The sequence below is a fragment of the Neltuma alba genome, unplaced genomic scaffold (assembly GCF_004799145.2).
Source record: "Neltuma alba isolate B1F8T4 unplaced genomic scaffold, ASM479914v2 tig00002863_pilon, whole genome shotgun sequence".
NCBI classification, from domain to species: domain Eukaryota; kingdom Viridiplantae; phylum Streptophyta; class Magnoliopsida; order Fabales; family Fabaceae; genus Neltuma; species Neltuma alba.
This window is the reverse complement of record NW_021633048.1, coordinates 330810-351209: the sequence shown is the minus strand read 5'-3', so window position 1 is coordinate 351209 and position 20400 is coordinate 330810. Positions and strand designations below refer to the sequence as shown.

General features: G+C 34.8%; 3 protein-coding genes across 4 annotated transcripts; 1 reads left to right on the top strand and 2 right to left on the bottom strand.

The window, feature by feature from the left end:
- Positions 1–1915: 1915 nt before the first annotated feature.
- Positions 1916–13487, bottom strand: LOC114739626 (mitochondrial substrate carrier family protein B). 2 transcript variants are annotated; one of them, XM_028927704.1, is made up of 8 exons: positions 13475–13487; positions 4657–5043; positions 3828–4004; positions 3579–3725; positions 3308–3409; positions 3153–3223; positions 2954–3021; positions 1916–2686 (listed from the first exon to the last, which is right to left on the bottom strand). In XM_028927704.1, exons 2-8 carry the CDS (start codon positions 4891–4893, stop codon positions 2448–2450), a joined length of 1041 nt encoding a protein of 346 aa, XP_028783537.1. In that variant the 5' UTR covers positions 4894–5043; positions 13475–13487; the 3' UTR covers positions 1916–2447. The 2 variants fall into 2 exon arrangements, with proteins under 2 accessions (XP_028783537.1, XP_028783538.1); XM_028927705.1 differs by lacking the exons at positions 1916–2686; positions 13475–13487 and adding an exon at positions 2694–2812 and having other exon boundaries at positions 4657–5087.
- LOC114739624 (aldehyde oxidase GLOX) lies at positions 10972–12959 on the top strand. Its single transcript, XM_028927703.1, has one exon. It carries the CDS (start codon positions 11241–11243, stop codon positions 12834–12836), a length of 1596 nt encoding a protein of 531 aa, XP_028783536.1. The 5' UTR covers positions 10972–11240; the 3' UTR covers positions 12837–12959.
- Positions 13488–14526: 1039 nt separating the features above from the next.
- On the bottom strand, positions 14527–16974 carry LOC114739532 (protein NRT1/ PTR FAMILY 5.6-like). Its single transcript, XM_028927604.1, has 3 exons — positions 16546–16974; positions 15912–16456; positions 14527–15616 (listed from the first exon to the last, which is right to left on the bottom strand). Exons 1-3 carry the CDS (start codon positions 16690–16692, stop codon positions 14722–14724), a joined length of 1587 nt encoding a protein of 528 aa, XP_028783437.1. The 5' UTR covers positions 16693–16974; the 3' UTR covers positions 14527–14721.
- Between the last annotated feature and the right edge of the window lie 3426 nt (positions 16975–20400).

Here is a 20400-nt window from a genome sequence, read left to right as displayed (position 1 = left end):
GTGATTATTTTTATATGACTGAAAACATAAATTAATTTATATGCGCATAAAGTGACTCCGGCACTACCAATATGAATCTGTTGCTAGTTTTCTTTAACCAATTTTGCTTTAGTTTTAAAATTGAAACGTCAAGGAATCTGTTCAAAATTTGTTAAAATTATCAACTAACTTTATTTAATCTTTTAAATAATAAATATTTACATCACTCTTATGTCTAATATTTCTGCTCATAGTTTTGTGAGTTCTCCTGGTAGCTAACCCTTATAGTACTCCTTTGGTCTTTAATATAAAACATAATTGTTGAGTCAATCCTGATCATTAAACGAGACCTCCTAGTCAACAACATATCTAAGAATTGGATTGTCGACAGAGCACGATGGCGTCATGTGATTTATGTAGCCGACCCCACCTAGTGGGATAAGGCTTGTTGTTGTTGTTGTTGAGTTAATCCTAGTCTTAAATAGAAGACTTATTTATCATATTTATCAGTTTTTTCTAAATTACATCTATTGATATTCCTCCAATCATAATCAAATAGGAAAATGAGGGAGGATATTAAAGCAGATGATCATGGTGTTTTAGGAAAAACATGTCATATTTTTTTATAATTAACTAACTTACCTAACTTCCTTAATCTAATTAAATTAGTTAAATAGATCTTATATTAAGTATTGGAGGAGTAATTTTTTTTAAATAAAAGAAAAATAGAAGTTCTAAAACAAATATAATTTCCGTGTAATTTAAACATCTCTTGGGGAAGACATTGCAATGTAATTATTAAAAAAAGGCATGCTTTTATCATGCTTACGAAAAGCTCAAAATTAGATTTATACAGAGCATATTTTATCGCTACAAATTTCATAATTGTCATTAAAGAAAGTGGTATAAAATTAAATTGGTCTTGTGCATCACATAAAACTCAATATAACAAATTGCATCATTCTGCGTTTGTGAATAGTAAGGTTTACGTTGGACTTTTATAATGTTTAGATTAGATTAGGTGTATATTTAGACATAGTATTACAGATGTTCCGATGAAGATGGGACTTAAGCCTGTTTTCTTAATTTTATAAAGTATTTTCTGATCCACTAACATTAACTTTAAATGATCATCTTTTATAATAATTATTGTTTTTTTTAAAACTAAACTCAATATATCAATATTTGAGAATTTTGCTAATAATGTGAGCATTTCTTATCAAGGGCGTTAAGAGTTAAAAGACAAAACAAAAACTCCATTTTATAATTAAAGAATGAAAATGAAATTATATTACACATACTCTGATAAGCATTAATCACAATGAAAGGCACTAGGTTCCTCTAAGCCTTTAAAATCATAGGAATCTAACCCTCACCATGGAATCAAATTTTGTTTTGTGTTTTTCGTTTTTTTTTTTTTTGGGGGGGGGTGTTTGGGGGGCACAAAGACAACAACGAGCCTCCACTAATTTAATGCTTGCACTTTGTATCCTGGTACGAATACCGCCACAGTTATACTTCACCGCAAAACTCATAGCAGTAAATGAATGAAAAGCGTGTTTGGTTCGAAGATATAAGCTCCAACCCAAGGAACTTTGGATAAAATTAATTAAGGCCCTTCAAGTGTATGAATGCTCGGGGCTGCCATTAAAAGTTGATTATTCACCTGTTCCTTTTCTCTTACTTTAATAAGAGGACCTCATAAACCTCCACTCTTCAAAATCAAAATATCCAAATCTTACGGAGTCCAGACCTATGAAAAATATGAAAGTCATTCTTTATGGATTCCAAAGGCACAAAATTCTCATTTAAGAAAGCCCATTCCCATTGCAGGCTAGAGTGCTAGAGTAGGTATAATTATTTTGAAACAATCACTGGTTCCCTGCAAAAGAAAAGCAAATTCCTCACATCTTGCCCTCTTTTCCGGTGAAAGATCTCCGAGCAGAATAATATGTTCAAATGGATTAAAAATATGATCCGCCATGAACATCTCAATAACCATTACACCAGCCAATGTATAGTATCCATATTCTCAGAAGAAAAGTTCTACCTTTACTATACAAACCCATTTTGGCACACAATAATTTAGCTAAATCCCCCATACACTCCACTTCTTACCTTGAAAGAAGTCACTGCATAAACATAACTACAAATATAACAAGTTGAGTACATGATAGCTTTGAAGACACGTGATTCAATAGCTCTCAACAAAATTGCTTTGGTGATATGATCGTCAACTACAAAGAAAAGGTTTCAACCTAAAATTCGAACAGAGTACAATTGTTGTTGCTCAGGAATAACTATCTATACACCCAGACATGTGTCCATGGCGGTGACAGCAAAATTCACCCCCGCAAAATTTCAAATAGACCCCACCTACTTTCTTTTCTTCTATTAACTTTACCTCTAAACCTCTGTCCAAGGCTTTGAATAGATGGGAAGAGCACAAGAAATCATGGAAAATCGCTCTAAGATTGTGGAATGCCAGATAGAAGCATCTTCATCGTCTCGTATGTCATAAAGACAATGCCAACACTAGGAACAACCTTGTAGTACTCAGGCAGAATGCCTCTGTACAGGCCCCGTAGACCTTCAGTCTGAAATATGTAACCAAATGTCCCAAACAAACCGGTATTATAAACACGGGCTCGGCCAGCAGCCCCCTCTAACTGCATCCTGCGCCTGACCAGATCCAAAGGAAAAGTTGCTGCAGATTTCAATAAACCAGAGAATGATGTGAGAACCAAGATATAGAAATACTTTTATCCAACATGAGGACTTCATACTCATATTGACAAGGCAGCAGTGAAAGTAGCAAGACAACCGAAGCTGGCTGCACAATGGTAATTCGAAAATCGCATACATAAGAGAATTGATATTAGAGTCAAATGCTAGTACAAGTTGAAGCATAATTTTCACTACAAGTGTAACAGTTCCTCCGCAAATGAAAATGTGACATACAGCAAGCACCAACCTGTCGAAGATGCAATGCCAGATAGACTGCCGCAAGCAAGACTGACCATGACAGTCGAATCATTGGGCCTAAATTTAGAAGAACAGAACAATTGATATTTACAGACACATAAGCCATACTGCCGTCATTAATTATTAGGCATAAAATTTAGAATAAACAGTACTCAATTTTAAGGGAGCATACATATTCAATTAATCACCTTCGGGATTGCCAAAAGGAGCGCAAAGTCTCATAAACAGAAAAACTGATGGCTATGCTAGGCCCAACACCCTGCATCATACAAAGTAATAGTTACAACAGTTGGGGAAAAAGGCAAGATTAAAGCAAATTATTGAAAAAGCCACATAAGCACACCATCAATGTCGCTCCAAGTCCCTTATACAGGCCAAGCAAACCTTCCTCTCTACAAATGGTACTAAAAGCATGTGAGATGCCCCTGTAGTACATGGCACTTCTCTGCAGAAAATCAAATGAAAAATGTTTAACAGAAGAATCAAGAGGCAGGGGAGCAAATTTGGTCAACTATACACACCAAGCAGAACACGGTAAAGTCACTGCCCCATGCAACCAGAAGCCGGAAAGACAACTCTAAAATTTCTTACCTGACACAACAATTTCTAATTACCTGTGCTGCAAGTCGTGTTCTCACAAGATCCAAAGGATAAGTGGCAGAGGCAGCAGTTATGCCCGCCAAGCCACCTCCTAAAAAGTGCACAAAAGGTTCTGAGCTTACATAGCCTCTATGATTTTCCTCAAGAAGCGAATATATTGCCTGCAACAAGACAAAAATAAGTGAAAATCTCTACAGGCTAAATAAATATGAGTCATAACTACTTGGCCACATACAGATCGCGTAAAGAACATCAGAGGTTACATTCTTGTAGCGTTCATAAGCATAGAAGCTGACTGCAGAATAAGGAAGACGGTGAGCAATGGTCACCAAATTGCCTTTCCAAAATGCTCTAAATCCTTCTTCACTGACAATGCGTGAAGCCTCCTTCCATATGCAAGGCTTGCTCAATGCAGCCACCTCCGAATGCATACCTTGCACCTGATATTAAGACATGCGGAATCATCAGATGACTCTTAAAGGGTGTTCCTTTGAATTCACAAAAGCAAAAAAAAAAAAAAAAAGTTTGACGCATATTCACATTTAAATCCACTCAAGTTACACCTGATAATTAAATGTCATTAACATAAAGAGATGAACTCAATAATCCAATCAAGACTAAAGGCAACGCCATAATCGACTCATTCACTTGCCTCGTGCAATTTGACTTGCATCGTTTATAACTCAAAGCATCGTTTATAACAGAAATTTTACCCAAAAAAGGAAAAGTTTACAGGAATCATGCAGCCTGACTCATGTTCCACTCTAGTTTCATAGTCATTTGAAGGAACGATACAGGCAACATTATAAGTTGCAGCTTCTGATATTTCATCCTAAGAATTTAAAATGAGTTGGGAGTTAGCCTTCACGCAGAACGCAAGATGGAAACTTTAGTCCAGAGATCGATGCATCTCACAACTGAACTGGAAATCCCGCCTGATATAACCAATTTGGACCCCAAAAAAACAAAATATTATCCAAAAGCTGCAAATCATCGAAAACACTAAACTAGAAATCTTAATCGGTTAACTTATCACCAGCTCTATGAATATGAAAACTCAAATACTAGGTATAACCCAAAGCAAAATAAAACCTGAAAGAGAATAGTAAGGCGAGCTAGCGGCGCGGTACAGGTCTTGCTAAAAGCACCAGCCACACCACCTGCCAGAAGTTGCTGCACCGTTCCCATCTGGGGTTGTTGATTTAGCGTCTGTTTTGTACGGCTGCTCTGACGCAAAAATTTTCGGGTACCCCCATCGGCGACGCTTCCATGGGCAGTATTCAAAGCTCTTTGTCCGCCTTCAACAACCATACCAACTTGCGCTTCCATAATCGTAGGATTCCTTTTGACTTTTTCTCGAATTTTCTGTGGACCAGAAATGACGGAACTGGATCTCACATGGGTCTCGCTCTCAACAACAAACGATTCTCGAAAGACTTGGAAACAGGGAATGCTTGAAACATGGAAGGAATGGAAATACTTGCGGCAAAGGAGAGAGCTTTGATTAGAAAGGGTTTAGGGCTTTTCTGTGGTTTGGAGTTGCTTTCTTCTTCAGTAAGTGTGGCCGCCTTCCACACGAAGTACAAGACTTGCGGCTCTCATTTTTTTTCTATAATATTTTCAGTTTAATTGTAATCAATTACCTCTTATTTCACCAAAAATAAATTTAAAAAATAAATAAATAATTTAAAATAAGCTTAATATTTACAAATTTAACTTGTAAATAACATAACATGTAAATATAAAAATTTAACTTATAGCAAAACTTATCAATATTTTATAAGATTTAAATAATTATTTATATTTGTTTTCAAAATAATAATTATTTATATTTAATTTTTATTTAAAACTTACTAATAATGTTTTTAATAAAAAAGTTAGTTAATTTGTTAAAGAAATCTTCTACTTTGTTACACAATACATTAATTACACCCTTTTTAAATTATTTTTCAGAAAACTATACATTAATTACACTCTTTTTTTAATTATTTTTCCGAAAATTTCTTTTTATTTTTTTAATGTTTTCTTTTAAACAAATGACATTCACTCGAATTATTAGTACTCATCATATATCATCACGCGCAAAAATATAATTAATTAAAAACTCGACACAAAAGACTTTTGTTATATATTAATATTGATATATTGATTTAAAACTTATATTTTTATTATGAATATGTATTATTTTTAGGAAACGGTGAATGGAATGTTTAGAAAAATTGCTTAAATGACGTAATAATATTTTTTAAAAAAATCTTAGATGAGCAAACGTAGCAACTTAATTAAAGTGTTAATCAAACAGTGTTAAGGGATAAAAGAGATGCAGATTCGCAACCAATCAAAACGAAATATGCTCGTCCAGCTTATCACAGAACTAATGATGGTAATCGTCCGATCGAACTAAGTGATTTTGTGGACATCAAAATCAGTTATTCAGATTAATAACCCATAATTTTTATAATAAAAAAAACTATATAAACTGAGTTCTCGTTGTCAATTTGGTGTTTCGGCCCCAAAAAAAAAAACAAAAAAGCCGTTTGCTGTGGAGAACTGAGTATGTTCGGTTCATGATGGGCGGGCCTGTTCTGAGAATGGGCCAAGAGAATACTGTAGATGAAATGGGCTTCAAGTTTCTCTATCTTTTTAATATGGGCCTATCGGATTTCAGCCATCTCAATTCTATACTTATTATCAAAACTAGATGTATATGATTCTGACTGAAAATGTGAGTTCCTGAGACTCGACTCATTTAAATGTTTTCGTATAAACAAAAAGATGTCTGTATGTTTATTCCCGATATATCGACAAGGCACTAATTAATTCAGTTACACCTAGGTAAGATCACTTGAAACGATTTTAAATGAAGTTCACTCTATATTCAAACTCATTCACTTGGATGCAAATATATACTATCTCTGTTTTAATATAAGAGATAAATAAATAATTTAAATATATTATAAAAATTATTTAATTGGTTATTATAACAACTGTGTTTTGACTTTTTTAAATATTGTTTTTAATCATGCGCTACTATGCATTGGAATTATCTCTTAGTAAAAACCCTTAAAATAAATAAAGATATTTAGAGGGAAATTATGAATGTGGGTCTTATATTTAGGATAAAATTTAACTTCTTAATTAGCTCTTATACTAATTATATGAGTTAGTAATTAAAAGACCTAAAAGATGGCACAGGAATTGCAAAGGAAAATGAGGCGATCATGTGAAGCCAACAAGAAAGGGAAGGCAAATCATAAAGTGCATTCATCCATATTAAGAGATTTTTTCTGCCAAAAGAACCAAATAAAATAAAGGCAAAAGGGTGTGCGCGTCAATATAATATAAAAAGCCCACTTCTTTCTCTTTTTCCTTCACTGCCTTTGCTTTGATTCCACGATTACTCTAACAAAACCACATAATAATTTAATTACTTGATCTCACCTAATCATTAATTTAAATTTATTTATCGAAATCCTTTGGTGATCCATATTGTTCATAATACTCCCTCCGTTTCTTATTATAAGAGACACTTAAAAGTTGTCTCTACTTTTTTGTGTTGATTTCTATTTTACCCATATTATTGTCTCCAACTCACACTCTCTCTCCCTCTCACTTCTCTTTCTTTCAATAATTTAATTATTCTCTCTCATGCTCTCTTCCTTATTAATGAGGGCATTTTTGGAAAAAATTATATTGATTATTCTTAATAATTTAACTGCTTTTTTGATCAACGTAATTCGGTTATTCGTCTCTTATAATAAGGAACGGAGGGAGAGTACATACCACATCTATTATAACTATATCTTTCCCCTTCCAATGCTTGGGATAAACAATAACATAATGGAACCATTTTAACTTAAAGATATAACAATATGATATAACAAAAAGAGAAAAAGAATTAATAAAGTTATTTATTCATATAGTTTGATGGCTTTTGTTTCTATATAAAAGGAAGAATGAAGGCAGGTTCTGTAGAATCAATTGCCACCGGCCAAAAAGAGTAAATGGAGGAAGTCACTTTGCTCCCTTTAATTTAAATTTAATTTATCGAAATCCTTTGGTGATCCATATTGTTCATTAATAGTACATACCCATCTATTATAACTATATCTTTCCCCTTCCAATGCTTGGGATAAACAATACATAATGGAACCATTTTAACTAAAGATATAACAAATATGATATAACAAAAAGAGAAAAAGAATTAATAAAGTTATTTATTCATATAGTTTGATGGCTTTTGTTTCTATATAAAAGGAAGAATGAAGGCAGGTTCTGTAAAATCAATTGCCACCGGCCAAAAAGAGTAAATGGGAGGAAGTCACTTTGCTCCCTTTTTTATTTCAAATATTCTTTAATCTTAAATTGTAAACTTTCATGATCAATATCAAACTAGAGATCGTACCCACTATTTATTCTGGCTTTGTGAGCAACTTGTACTATAGGGGCATGGTTAATCTTACACAAAAATATATTGCAGATGATTTTGATGTTTTGATTATTCTATATAGTAAAATAGAGCCTAAAGTGAGTCGTTGTTTATGGTTTTAAATGATACTGCATACTGTATAAAAGAATTATATATTGAAGAACATCATGTTCTGTAACGTACGTATGTGTGGTTATTGATAATATTATCATTATCATTCATTATAAAATAATTAAGTTGAAGGTTGGATGATGCCTTTCGTTTCCATTAGGAAATAAGAAAAGGAGAAGAATCAACACAAGTTGTTTTAGAGTTGATTGCCACCGGCCGAAACGGGACAAGGGTCCTTTAATCTGCTCTTATGTAATTTGTTTTGAAATATTCTTTAGCTTTAAGTTTACACTTTGATGATCAACACCTAAAAAGTCATCCGTGCATATATATAATATAATATATATATATATATATATATCATACTCATGACCAAACACTATTAATATATACTACCTCCGGTCATTTATATAAAATTTAATTGACTAATTCAGAGGGATTAAGAAAGTTAAATAAATTATTTTAAAATATTATCTTTTCAATTAATTTGCATAACTTATAAACTGATATATAGTATAATAATTCACATAAACATTTTAGAAAAATTATGTAACATGTGCTATAATTAAATATTTTTTAGCTTTTTAAATTTTTTTAAATTAGTCAATGAAATTTTATATTAAAGACTAAAAGTGGTGTTTGTCAATCTTCAATTCTTTATGGAAAAAAATAATAATAAATGTCATCACACACATAAATATATGGCTACAGATTCAGCTTCAGGATTTTGTCCAAGCGTAACAAATGGCGTTATTATTTGAGTAATTAGCCGTTGACATGAGTACCATAGCTATAAAGCTTTCTAGAGGACATTTTCCCTCATATCTGGCCAAAAATATAATTAATTTGTGAGTTTTCTTAAGTATACAGGACCTTTTTCTTAAAAAGTATAATTCATTTCATAAGTTCTAAAAAAGATAATTATGGGAGATTAGGTTTAGTGCGGTCTGATTTGGATGTACCAAGTAATAGACAAACGAAGGTGATATGAGTATGCAGTAAAGTGGCAAACAATATTATGGATATAGCAAAAGTTATATTCACACAATAGCACTATCCGGTGGTAGCACCCTAAACTGTGCAGTTATTTTAGTTCTAAATATAAGATCTATTTTGAATTTATTAATTTTTATTCATATTATTTTTAGTAATGCTTTCTCAAACAATAAACAAATAGGAGGAGATCGAGATAAAGGTGTTAAGAAAGTGATTATGATATTTTATATAAAATATGTCATATTTATTATAATTAACGAACTCAATTAAATAATTCTTACATATTTAAATTATCTAACATAACAGTGCTATAACTAATTTACCTAACTTTTAATCAAATTAGTCAAATATATCTTATATTAAACCACCTAATATAATGGAGTATTTGCACTTTTGTTTGATTGGAAGTAAACGGATTAGTGGGAAGAATGAGAATATATGTGCCTTTAAATAATTTGATATTTGATAATATATTTCAAAGATAAGAATCATTCCCATCTAATAAAATATTGTGATCAACTAATTTTTCCAGCCATCATATACCCCCCATTCACATCATTAATCTTCGTTTATAATAATTCAAATTAAATTGTACTCTCATGGTGGGGGGGAAACCCCTCTTGCCCAATGAAATGAAACCGTTCCATGACCCCCGAGTTGACGCACACCTCGAGCAAGTATTCGAAGAAAACAAAAACAGATCACTAATGGCTCACAATTTGTATTTAGTAATTAGACGTAAAAGATAAAAAAATTAATGGTTGTAGAAGCAAATTATTGTTTCTGATATTTTTAATGTTATACAAATGTTTTAGATTTATCGTATGTAGCAAAGTCACGATTGGTGATATAAAATCACCAAAAATCTGTTGGCCAAATATAAAAATGCGTCGTACTCCTTAGAATTAAACTAACTATAAAATCCAAAATTCAACACAAAAAAAAAGAGAATTTGGAGATAGCTTCTCAGTGGCTTGCTATATGTATAGGAACTATTTTTAGTGCTTATCATAATGATGAGTACCACAATACTAGTTATTGTGATGAGTGTTGAAACTGGTTTTATATATGGATCGGCGCAAAGGTAGAAACATCTTAATTGTGACTGTTTAATCATAAATTCGTAATAGTGATTAAAAGTTTAATGATAATTTTAACTTCCTCAACTTTAAGTAATTAATATGGGACTTCTTTTAATGCACTTAACTACTAACATTTCAACAAAATGTTTGAGAGTAGGTTCCGAACAATGTGCGAGTCTCAAAATAATATGTGACACACAAAAAAATACTATTCATCGTTATTTATAAGTAGTGTCATATTCATATATATATTTATATTAATTTTATTCACTCATGTAGCGCACAGTTTTAAGCCAAAATTACGTGAAAAGAAATGAATCTAAAATCAGTATTATTCTAATCAATATAAAATATAATATAAATGTGATTAAAAGTGCGAATTTTGTTGGATGTAAAATAGACCAAATCATATGGGGTACCTAAGTGGAAAACAAACCATAATAATAATAATAATAAATTATGTTATACAAAGTAGCAATGCAAAAAAAAATTATCTTAATTTATACTATCTCCGATCCTAATTATAAGACCTTACTTATAGTTTATAATAAATAAAATCTTATAATTAAGATAAAAGATAGTATAAAAATATTTTTAAAAAATATATTTTCAGTTTCCAAACACCACCAAATAGGCCGGAAATTTTAAAAATTATTTTATGACATTAATTCTTTGCAAAATATTTTAACATACTGAATCCTGATAAAATATTTCAGACTCCCAAGCGTTTAAGGAATGCCCAGAAATTTTAGGCCCGAGTAGCCCGCGGAAATCGCCAATATGCAAAGGATCTTGCCACGTGGTATGTACCACTGCCAGTTGTCTCCTACGTATCTAAAATTCCCCACGCTTTGTTCCTGCTTCTCCCTCTGACGTCAGCCACCTTCCTGCAGTTTGCTTCGTTTCATGTCGCTTATCCTTCAAATGTCGGCAGCCAGCGGCCCACATCGTGTCCATCTTTGTCTTCTCTTTCATTCACGTTCACCTCCCTCAGTCGTTCCTGCTATTTAGAAGCTTCATCTGAATCATCTTGTACTGCTCACTTCACTCTCTCTCTCATGGATTCCTTATCCCTTTTCTTCCTCATTTTTTCTTTAACTGTGCATGCTCGTGCTCAGCTTCCCGGCACGTGGGAGCTGCTGGTTCCCGACGCCGGCATCGCCTCCATGCACACTGCCGTCACCCGCTTTAACACTGTCGTCCTCCTCGACCGGACCAACATCGGACCGTCTAGAAAATTCCTCCACAAAGGTCGCTGCCGCTTCGACAAAAATGACCCTGTTCTGAAACGCGATTGCTACGCTCACTCTGTTCAACTAGACTTACAAACCAACCAAATCCGACCACTCATGATACTCACTGATACTTGGTGCTCGTCGGGTCAGTTCCTGCCCGACGGTACCCTCTTGCAAACGGGTGGGGATTCGGACGGGTTAAAGAAGATACGAAAGTTCGAACCATGCGAACCGAATGGGTCGTGTGACTGGGTGGAGCTAGAAGACGTCGAATTAGCTGAGGGACGGTGGTACGCCACAAACCAGATATTACCGGACGGTTCAGTGATTATCGTCGGAGGGAGAGGAACTAATACGGTGGAATATTACCCACCGAGGAGGAACGGCGCCGTTTCGTTTCCGTTCCTCGCTGACGTGGAGGACACCCAGTTGGACAACTTGTACCCTTATGTGCACCTCCTCCCAAACGGGTATCTCTTCATCTTCGCCAACACGAAATCTGTGTTATACGACCATCAAAGCAATAAAATCCTGAAAAATTTTCCACCTTTGGATGGAGGCCCGCGGAACTACCCGTCGGCCGGATCGTCGGCAATGTTGGCACTTCGTGGAGACTACTCCATGGCTGAGATTGTCATCTGCGGTGGAGCCGAATACGGTGCGTTTCTTCAAAAAACCAGTGATACCCCCGCGCACGGCAGCTGTGGCCGCCTGGTCGCAACGGATCCGAATCCGGTTTGGCAAATGGAGGACATGCCGATGGGTCGGATCATGGGAGACATGGTGATGCTCCCCACCGGCGACGTATTGATCATCAATGGCGCACAATCGGGGACGCAAGGGTTTGAGATGGCTTCAGACCCGTGCTTGTACCCACTTTTATATCGACCTGACCAACCGATCGGATTACGTTTCATGACCCTCAACCCGGGTACGATACCCAGACTGTACCACTCAACAGCAAACTTGTTACCTGATGGGAGGGTGTTACTTGCAGGAAGCAATCCACACTATTTCTACAAATTCGATGCCGAATTTCCCACGGAGATGCGGATTGAAGCGTTCTCGCCGGAGTATTTATCAGCGGACAGGGCAAACATCCGACCCGCAATCGAGATGATACCGGAGACGGTACGTTATGGTGGAAAGTTCGACGTGTCAATATCGGTTTCGTTGCCAGTGGTGGGAATAGTGGAAGTGAATTTGGGAAGCGCGCCATTTGCAACACATTCTTTTTCCCACGGTCAACGTCTGGTCAAACTAGCCGTTACATCTGCAGTGCCGGACGGTGACGGACGGTACAAGATTGAGTGTACGGCACCGCCTAACGCCGCCGTTGCTCCGCCTGGTTACTACATGGCATTTGCGGTTAATCAAGGCGTGCCGAGCGTGGCTCGTTGGGTGCAACTCATTGCATAGCCCTCTGTTTTTAGCATCAAGATTCGATTGCTCTGGAAAAATTGAATCATGGCTTTTATTTATGTACTTTGGTTGTTAATTCAGCAATTGTTGATATGAAACATTCCTCTTAATTGTTTATTTCGGGATGATACATCAAAACTTAATTGATATTTTGTATGAATTGTGACTGTGGAGTACAACAGAAGATTGTAGCTAGCGATGCTTCTGGGCGATTTGGATGAGTTTGGGAAGGAGAGCCATAAAATGAAAGCTTCCAAAATAAATCAAAATTTGTGATTGGTTTTGAAGGAGAAAGAAAGAAACAGTGAAAGCCACACACAGCACAATCAAACATCATCCTTTGGTAACAAAAGCGACACAGATGTTTGGGACCCAACCACTTTTCCTTGTTTTTCATTTTCCATGTGAAAAGGAAGGATTCATAATTAAATGCATCAAAATCAAAACTGGTGAACTGAAATGTCCATCGCCTGTATATATCAGAATCAGAAGTGAGAACTCAGTCTTATCTCCGACCGCAGTCCACATAATACATTACATTGGTCCTATATTATTTGCCTCAATCATCAACATTTTTAACAATTCATGTCTAATGAATATGCATATTTTATTCTATAATTTATTTTTCGTGTGACCTTTCAAATCAAATTAAGTTGACATCCTATATATCGATTTTATGAGGGTCAATTTTTTGTGGGATTGCATTGTGGATGTGCTTTCATTGAAGAGGACTCAACTTTGAAATAATCAGTCAATTCTTCTTTTGAAATGAAAGTGGTAATAGCTCATTTAACGAGTTTAATCATAATTTACGAAATACGAGATAAGTATGTGAGAGAAGTTTTATATTTACTTACATGAAACGTGATTATAAACATTTAGAACATAAGCCAACTCAAGCGCATCAATTCTGCTTATTTCTTCGCATTATTACAATGATACTATGCAAATTTGCTAAAAACAGGAGAAAAGTAAAGTATTGGACAATTGATGAAGCCTACGATGGGCCCTACTTCCAGAATGATGAAGCAACTTCACCAATTCAGAGTGCGTTAGGTTCATTATCCCCTCGACAAAAGAGCGAGAGTGTTATACTATAAATAATATTGTCCCACTTCCACCATCCAAAATAGAATGCATTGTTAATTCAGCTTTGTAAATTATTGACTATACAAAATTATTAGTTATAAAAACTAAACAAAAATTGAATAAAATATTACATGAAAATTATCATGTCTTGTATTTCACCCTGCAATAAACACGTTTTTGGTTATACAAGTGCGTGAAGATTCTCAATTGATCTGGAAGGGAAGAAACGTAACGTCAAGTTTTCTCCATCATCATGTCGATGCAAACTTTGGAGTCCCAATTGCATCCTTAATTGATCTCACTGTACTTGAACTAATTAAGAAATTAAAAGATAAACAATCGAGTTGTCAAATTCATTACTCCAGGCAGAAATTCTAATTTGCTTTAAAGTTTATACTCTTTTGGTTCTAAATATAGGGCCAATTTTATAATATAACTTATACTACAAAATAAATATTATATTTAGGACCGAAAAAGTACTATATAGTTATTTCACATTATTAAACATCATTCACCGGAGAAAATTTATGATCTTCAGGTATATTATGACATTAAGAGCAACCCATAATACCATAATAGTGATGGAGCCACTTTGAAGGATCATAAACTCGAAAGCTAGCTGTATTCAAAATAATAACACATACTTCACTCTATAAACTACCCACTTCCTAAGTGATTACAATAGGCTTTACTTATTCCAAGAAACGAGATTTAACAAACTCATCATCAAAGGATGGATTGATCTTACCATATCAATATACTACAATCTGTATATAATACGAGGTATAATAAACTAAGTTGAAACCATTGTCGTCCCATGAGCTCCATCATCACTTTTTCCTTCATAGCAATCCGCCACGGCGACTTTCTGCGCATTCTTGTACGAATACCTACGAGCAAAGAACACATACACAAACAGATTCACTGTCGTTATTGCCGCCAATAGCCAATAAAACTTGTCCAATCTGCTACTGTTTAAATCCTTCCCGAACCAACTTTTTCCACCCTTGTCTGTGACGTGGTCTACAAAAGTGATCACCCAACTGCTCAGAAAGTTCGCAGCTCCAATCACGCTGAGGTACAATGCTATCCCCAAGCTTCTCATGGAATCAGGCACTTGGTCGTAGAAGTACTCTTGTAACCCCACAAGAGTGAACCCATCTCCGAAGCCTATGACCAGAAACTGAGGAGCCAACCAGAAGACGCTCATGGAAAGTGAACCTTTGACTGGATTTCTATCAACAACTTGGAGTCTTCTGTGTTCCACTAACGCTGCTATTATCATTGTGCTCACAGAGAACACCATTCCGAAGCCGATCCTCTGAAGGATGGTGATTCCTCGTTCGTTTCCGGTGAGTTTTCTGAACAAGGGTACGAGGATTCTGTCGTAGACGGCTACGGCAATTATCATTCCGATAGCGGAGAGGGTGTAGATTGAGGCTGAGGGTAGCTGGAAGGCGGTGTTATTGAGTACTATGTTTCGGTTTAAGGTAGTTCCTTGTTTGATGAAGAATGTGGCGGTTTGAGCGACACACATTCCGAAGGGTAGTGTGAATATCCATATGGGTATCATGTTGATAATCAGCTTCATTTCTTCCACTTTTGTCACTGTTGCTAGCTTCCATGGACTCTGCTTCCCTGCTGTGCTTCCATCGTTGTTTTCCAGAATTGCTGCCTTGTCCAGAAATCTGAAACACCATTTAGATGGACCTATTAGTAATCAAAATCTTTACCTGAGATTACATATAATTCTCCCAATTATTTTCCCTGAGTTGGAAGTTTGGGCTATTTGGGTTGAATCAACTTTTTCTTGATGGAGAAAGGCCAGCATCATATCATTTATTAGGCATGTACAAATTAAGGCTGGCCCATTAAACTTGACAGGACCTATCCAGTTAATAAGTGGAGGCCCATTGGTCTGAACAGAGAAAGTACACTTACTGGGTCAAAAGTACACAAATTGAATGTGAAAGCATTACTTACTTGAGTTTCTTGGTCTGACAGAGAAGTCTAGTATTGGTGCTCTGAGACTTGGGAACTTCATAGAACTGAGAAGGATCGGTAGGGTAGGGAAGCTTCCTTTTGGAGATGGCCGCAACAAGGACCTGAAGCATGGGAGTGAAAGGGCTTCCAGTGGGAGCCCTATACCTATAGAAAGGCCTTCCCATCAAGAAAATGACCAGAGACAAAGCCATGACCCCTGAAAGGATAAGATCAGCAGCTCCCCAGTTCACACGGTCTTGTACATACACAATTACGGTCACCCCAAGAACCAGTCCACTGCACAGGCCACAGTTCCACCAGTTGAAGAATGACATTTTCTGCCGCCTTTCACCAGCATGTTCATCGTCGAATTGGTCGGCTCCAAAGCTCTCCAGGGAAGGCTTGTGCCCTCCAGTTCCTACAGATATTAGGTATATGGCAAGGAAGAAGAACACTTCATGAATCTTCCTAGGTTTAGTGCACATAGCTGCATCACAGGGCTTCAAACCAGGAAGAAACCAGGACATAGAAAGAAGAACCAGACCCTGTTTTTTCCACAAAGAGATAAGTAGTTTTGAAGAGGGTAGACAGATCATATAATGAATAGAAAGAAGAAGGAGTATATATAAGATACCATGAGATAAACGAGGCAAGAAGCGAAGACGGTGAAGTAACGGCCCAAGTAAGCATCGGCTAAGAAGCCGCCGATGAGAGGCATCATGGTGGTGACGCCGGTCCAGTAGTTGACATTCTTGGCCGCTGTCTTGAGGTCCTCATGCATGATCTTGGTCAGATAGATGACCAGGCTCGTCGCTATTCCGAAGTAACTCAATCTCTCACTGAACTCAATCGCTGCAAACACACAATAATAATTAATTCACACTCAAGACCGCTCGTAATATTCAGTCCACAGAACAAACAGCTGGAACCGTTGCCTTGAGAAATTCCTTGCTACACAGTCTACACTACGATATCTATATTTTTTTTATCCACTCGGTATCCTTTTTCTAGATTCTATTATAGGTATCTAAGCAACCCACTGATCCGAATCGAGCTTTGTAAGGGTAGGCTCTCTTAATAAGTTTTAACAAGTTTTAATGTAGCTGAAGTCGAATACGAGACCGTTAGTTCAGCTGGATTAACTCCTTACCAATTCAACAAAATCGTCACTAATATATCTATATAATAATGAATTTTCTTGACGATAACCTATTAGTCAAGAGGGTCATAAATAGTTTTGAAAATAGTCACAATTTTAATGATATGATTCTTTGACAAATTAAGTATTAATGGTTCGTATCTCTCGATGTGGGACTACTCTGCCACGTACAAAGTGGGTTCTAATGCCGGCGTAAAGTAATGTCTCCACGTGTTTACTCGACAAGATCAACGAGTCCAGATTCTTCAATTTCAACTTTCAGGCAGTTACTGTGTCTTAATTATCATGAGACGACGGTGGGAATACAAATACAAATACAAATATTAAAAATACAAATATTTCATAAAATTCAGTAATCTATTTAATTAGTTGTTGAAAAAAATGATCTCTGATTTTTTGTTGATGAATTCAAATGACAGGGTGGGGATACGATCAACTTTTAAAGTGCTTTGCGTCAAACTTTGCATTAAGTGACACGCGTGAAAGCAAAGAGACAAAATGTTCACTTACTTCAAGCAGTGGAAGAAACAAAAAGAGGAAAGTGGAGTACTATAAAGCAAACTCAATATTTGATATCAAGAGAGAGCATTTTATATATGCGGCTAAGATAAATTTATGGTTTCAATATTAATTAAAAACAAAAAACAAAAACGGATATTGTCATCACGTGGCCGTAGGGAACAAAAACCAAAATAAAGAGGCTATCAATATTCATTCGTATTCAACAAGCAACACATGCATATCCTTATTTTAGGAACAGCATTTATTTTGCATATTTAATGGGATTAATTCTGGGGCCACCATTAAAGCTAGAGAAAGAAAATACCTATAAGGGATTTCCAGACCAGTAAACGAGAAGGATTCTTCCTTTATGATCAACCGAAGAATCATAAACCCATTTCATGTCGTCGACTTCATGACCAACACTTTCTACTTCTGCAACTGTTCTCTTCGCCATGGCTGATCCCAAGGCTTGATCTTACTTAATTAGCTTGATGTTGTAACAAGCACAGGAACGGAGAGAGAGAGAGAGGGAGAGAGAGAGAGAGAGAGAGAGAGAGAGCAGCTGTGACTTGTGCGGAGACTAGCTTTACTTGGGATTCCTTATATAGAGAACTTTGATGACCATCAACAGGATAATTTAAATCTGATGCGTTTATTTTAGTGAACACATTTAATATGATGGACTAGCAATGTCCAAATTATTGAATAAAGATAAAAATATTTATGATTCTTTTTTTTAAGATACAAACAACCAAATTTCTCAAAAAGTTAGTTTAGTTAGTTTAAATTTAATTTTAAATAATAAATATATTTATAAAGTGCAATTCAATTGTCAACTTTAAAAATATTACTCTTATTTATGAAAAGAATGAATGAGTGAAAAAGAATAAATAATTAATACTCCAGTGAACCTAACTACCAATCAAGACAGGCAAAATTGAAAATGATATTAAAATTTTAGACAGACTAATAGTATAGTAGTATATGGGGAGCAATATTAAATAATTCTTTTTTTTTAACCCTATAACTTTACAAAACAAAAACAACTAACTTGATTTAAACTATATCTACATGACATGATCAAACTTAAAACTATATTATTATTTATGAATTATAAACACTATGACCTATTTTGTTATTATATATATATATATGCATAAAGCAGAGGCTGACATTCTCTATAGTCTGATACTTATCTGATCTTATTTATAGAGCAAAAAGAGAGAATTTTTATATGAATGTATAATTTACCCTTCATTTATTGTTATGTTAATTTTGTTCTCATGTAGTATATTGTATATTAAATGAGGATAAAACTGAAAAATTATTAAATTTTAAATAAGAATTAATAAAGTTTAATGTTTTTATTGGTCTATATGAAAGATATTGAAAGTGATATATAAATAGAGTAGAAGAGGAGTAAAAATTTAGCTTTACCCTTCATTTATTGTTATGTTAATTTTGTTCTCATGTATCATATTGTATATTAAATGAGGAAAACTGAAAATTTATTAAATTTTAAATAAGAATTAATAAAGTTTAATGTTTTTATTGGTCTATATGAAAGATATTGAAAGTGATATATAAATAGAGTAGAAGAGGAGTAAAAATTTTAGCTTTTGACCCGGACATTGTTGCTACTTGCTAGCTAGCAGCACTTTGAAATTCCATAAAGTCGCTTTCTCTCTGGCTGTTCATGCAATAATGGCGATTTGGGAGGGACAAAATTCTCTACACATAAACAAAAGTAATATACTAATTATCACATTCCTTTTACTAAACGGAACCCTTTAAAACGACCTATTATTGGTAATATTGCCTAATATATACATGGTGATGAATATCAACAGTACCTATACAAATTAAAAATATATGCGTGACTTTGCACGAACCTTTTTTTTAATGTTGGTTTAATGCTTTTATGTGTAAATTTTGATTATATAAATGAATCGTAGAGGGTTGAATCTGATCATTATATTACTTAAGTGTCAATCCATCCTTCACACGCGGAAGAAAGGCTTTTTAGACTGGCGGGCTTTACCTAATTTTTCTTCAGTTATACCATGCTGGGAAAGTATTTTTATTTAAAAAATGGTTAATGTTCTGATCAAATATAACAAATAAAAAAAGACAAATAATATAGTATAAGAGTACTTTATAGAAATGATATGTGAATGGAGATCACTTTCAATTAAAAAATATCGTTGTTGCAAAGGAATAGAATCCAATCCGGGTTAAGTTTCTTCTGGGCATAAAGGGACCACAATGCAATATTTCGATGGGTCTAATTGTAATGTGTGTTATTAAAAGAACTGAAACTGATTAGAGGGCCATTATTGGCCTATCAATATACTTTAAGGCCAAAGAATAGTTCCCCCATCAAAAACCAAAGGACGAAGAATATATGTTTTCCTATCAACCTAGCCACTCCTTATTCTCTCCTATTATATAAAAAAATTGGAGCAGGTAAAATTATTCCCCTTTTCTTCAAAAAAAAAAAAAACAATCTTTTAATCTAAAGATTATTAAATTGTATCGATATGCTCTACCTGCAAGGCTTAGAAGTATATGGGAAAATGCCTATGTTCCTGAATCACAATCATGTTGTGAGATATACAATATAAATTAATTCTGAATCAATATTTTTAATTACGCACCCACACACTATCTTCCTTACATGGGAAGAAAACTCCAACATCTACTAAATCAGATTTTGGAGGCTATAGATTTAAATCTATATAAGGTTTTTGTTTCATTTCTTAATTTTATAAAGTATTTTGTTCAGTTCTATATCATTATAGTGTCAAATGATAATTTTTGTGTGTT

Coding starts and splice junctions, on each gene's coding strand:
- LOC114739626 (XM_028927704.1), bottom strand. CDS start 4,893: ATGGAAGCGCAAGTTGGTATGGTTGTTGAAGGCGGACAAAGAGCTTTG. Junction 4,005..4,656: donor GCCTTACTATTCTCTTTCAG/GTTTTATTTTGC, acceptor TCTTAATATCAG/GTGCAAGGTATGCATTCGGA. Junction 3,224..3,307: donor GACTTGGAGCGACATTGATG/GTGTGCTTATGT, acceptor TGTATGATGCAG/GGTGTTGGGCCTAGCATAGC.
- LOC114739624 (XM_028927703.1), top strand. CDS start 11,241: ATGGATTCCTTATCCCTTTTCTTCCTCATTTTTTCTTTAACTGTGCAT.
- LOC114739532 (XM_028927604.1), bottom strand. CDS start 16,692: ATGCATGAGGACCTCAAGACAGCGGCCAAGAATGTCAACTACTGGACC. Junction 16,457..16,545: donor CTTGCCTCGTTTATCTCATG/GTATCTTATATA, acceptor TGGAAAAAACAG/GGTCTGGTTCTTCTTTCTAT. Junction 15,617..15,911: donor TGTCAGACCAAGAAACTCAA/GTAAGTAATGCT, acceptor ATGGTGTTTCAG/ATTTCTGGACAAGGCAGCAA.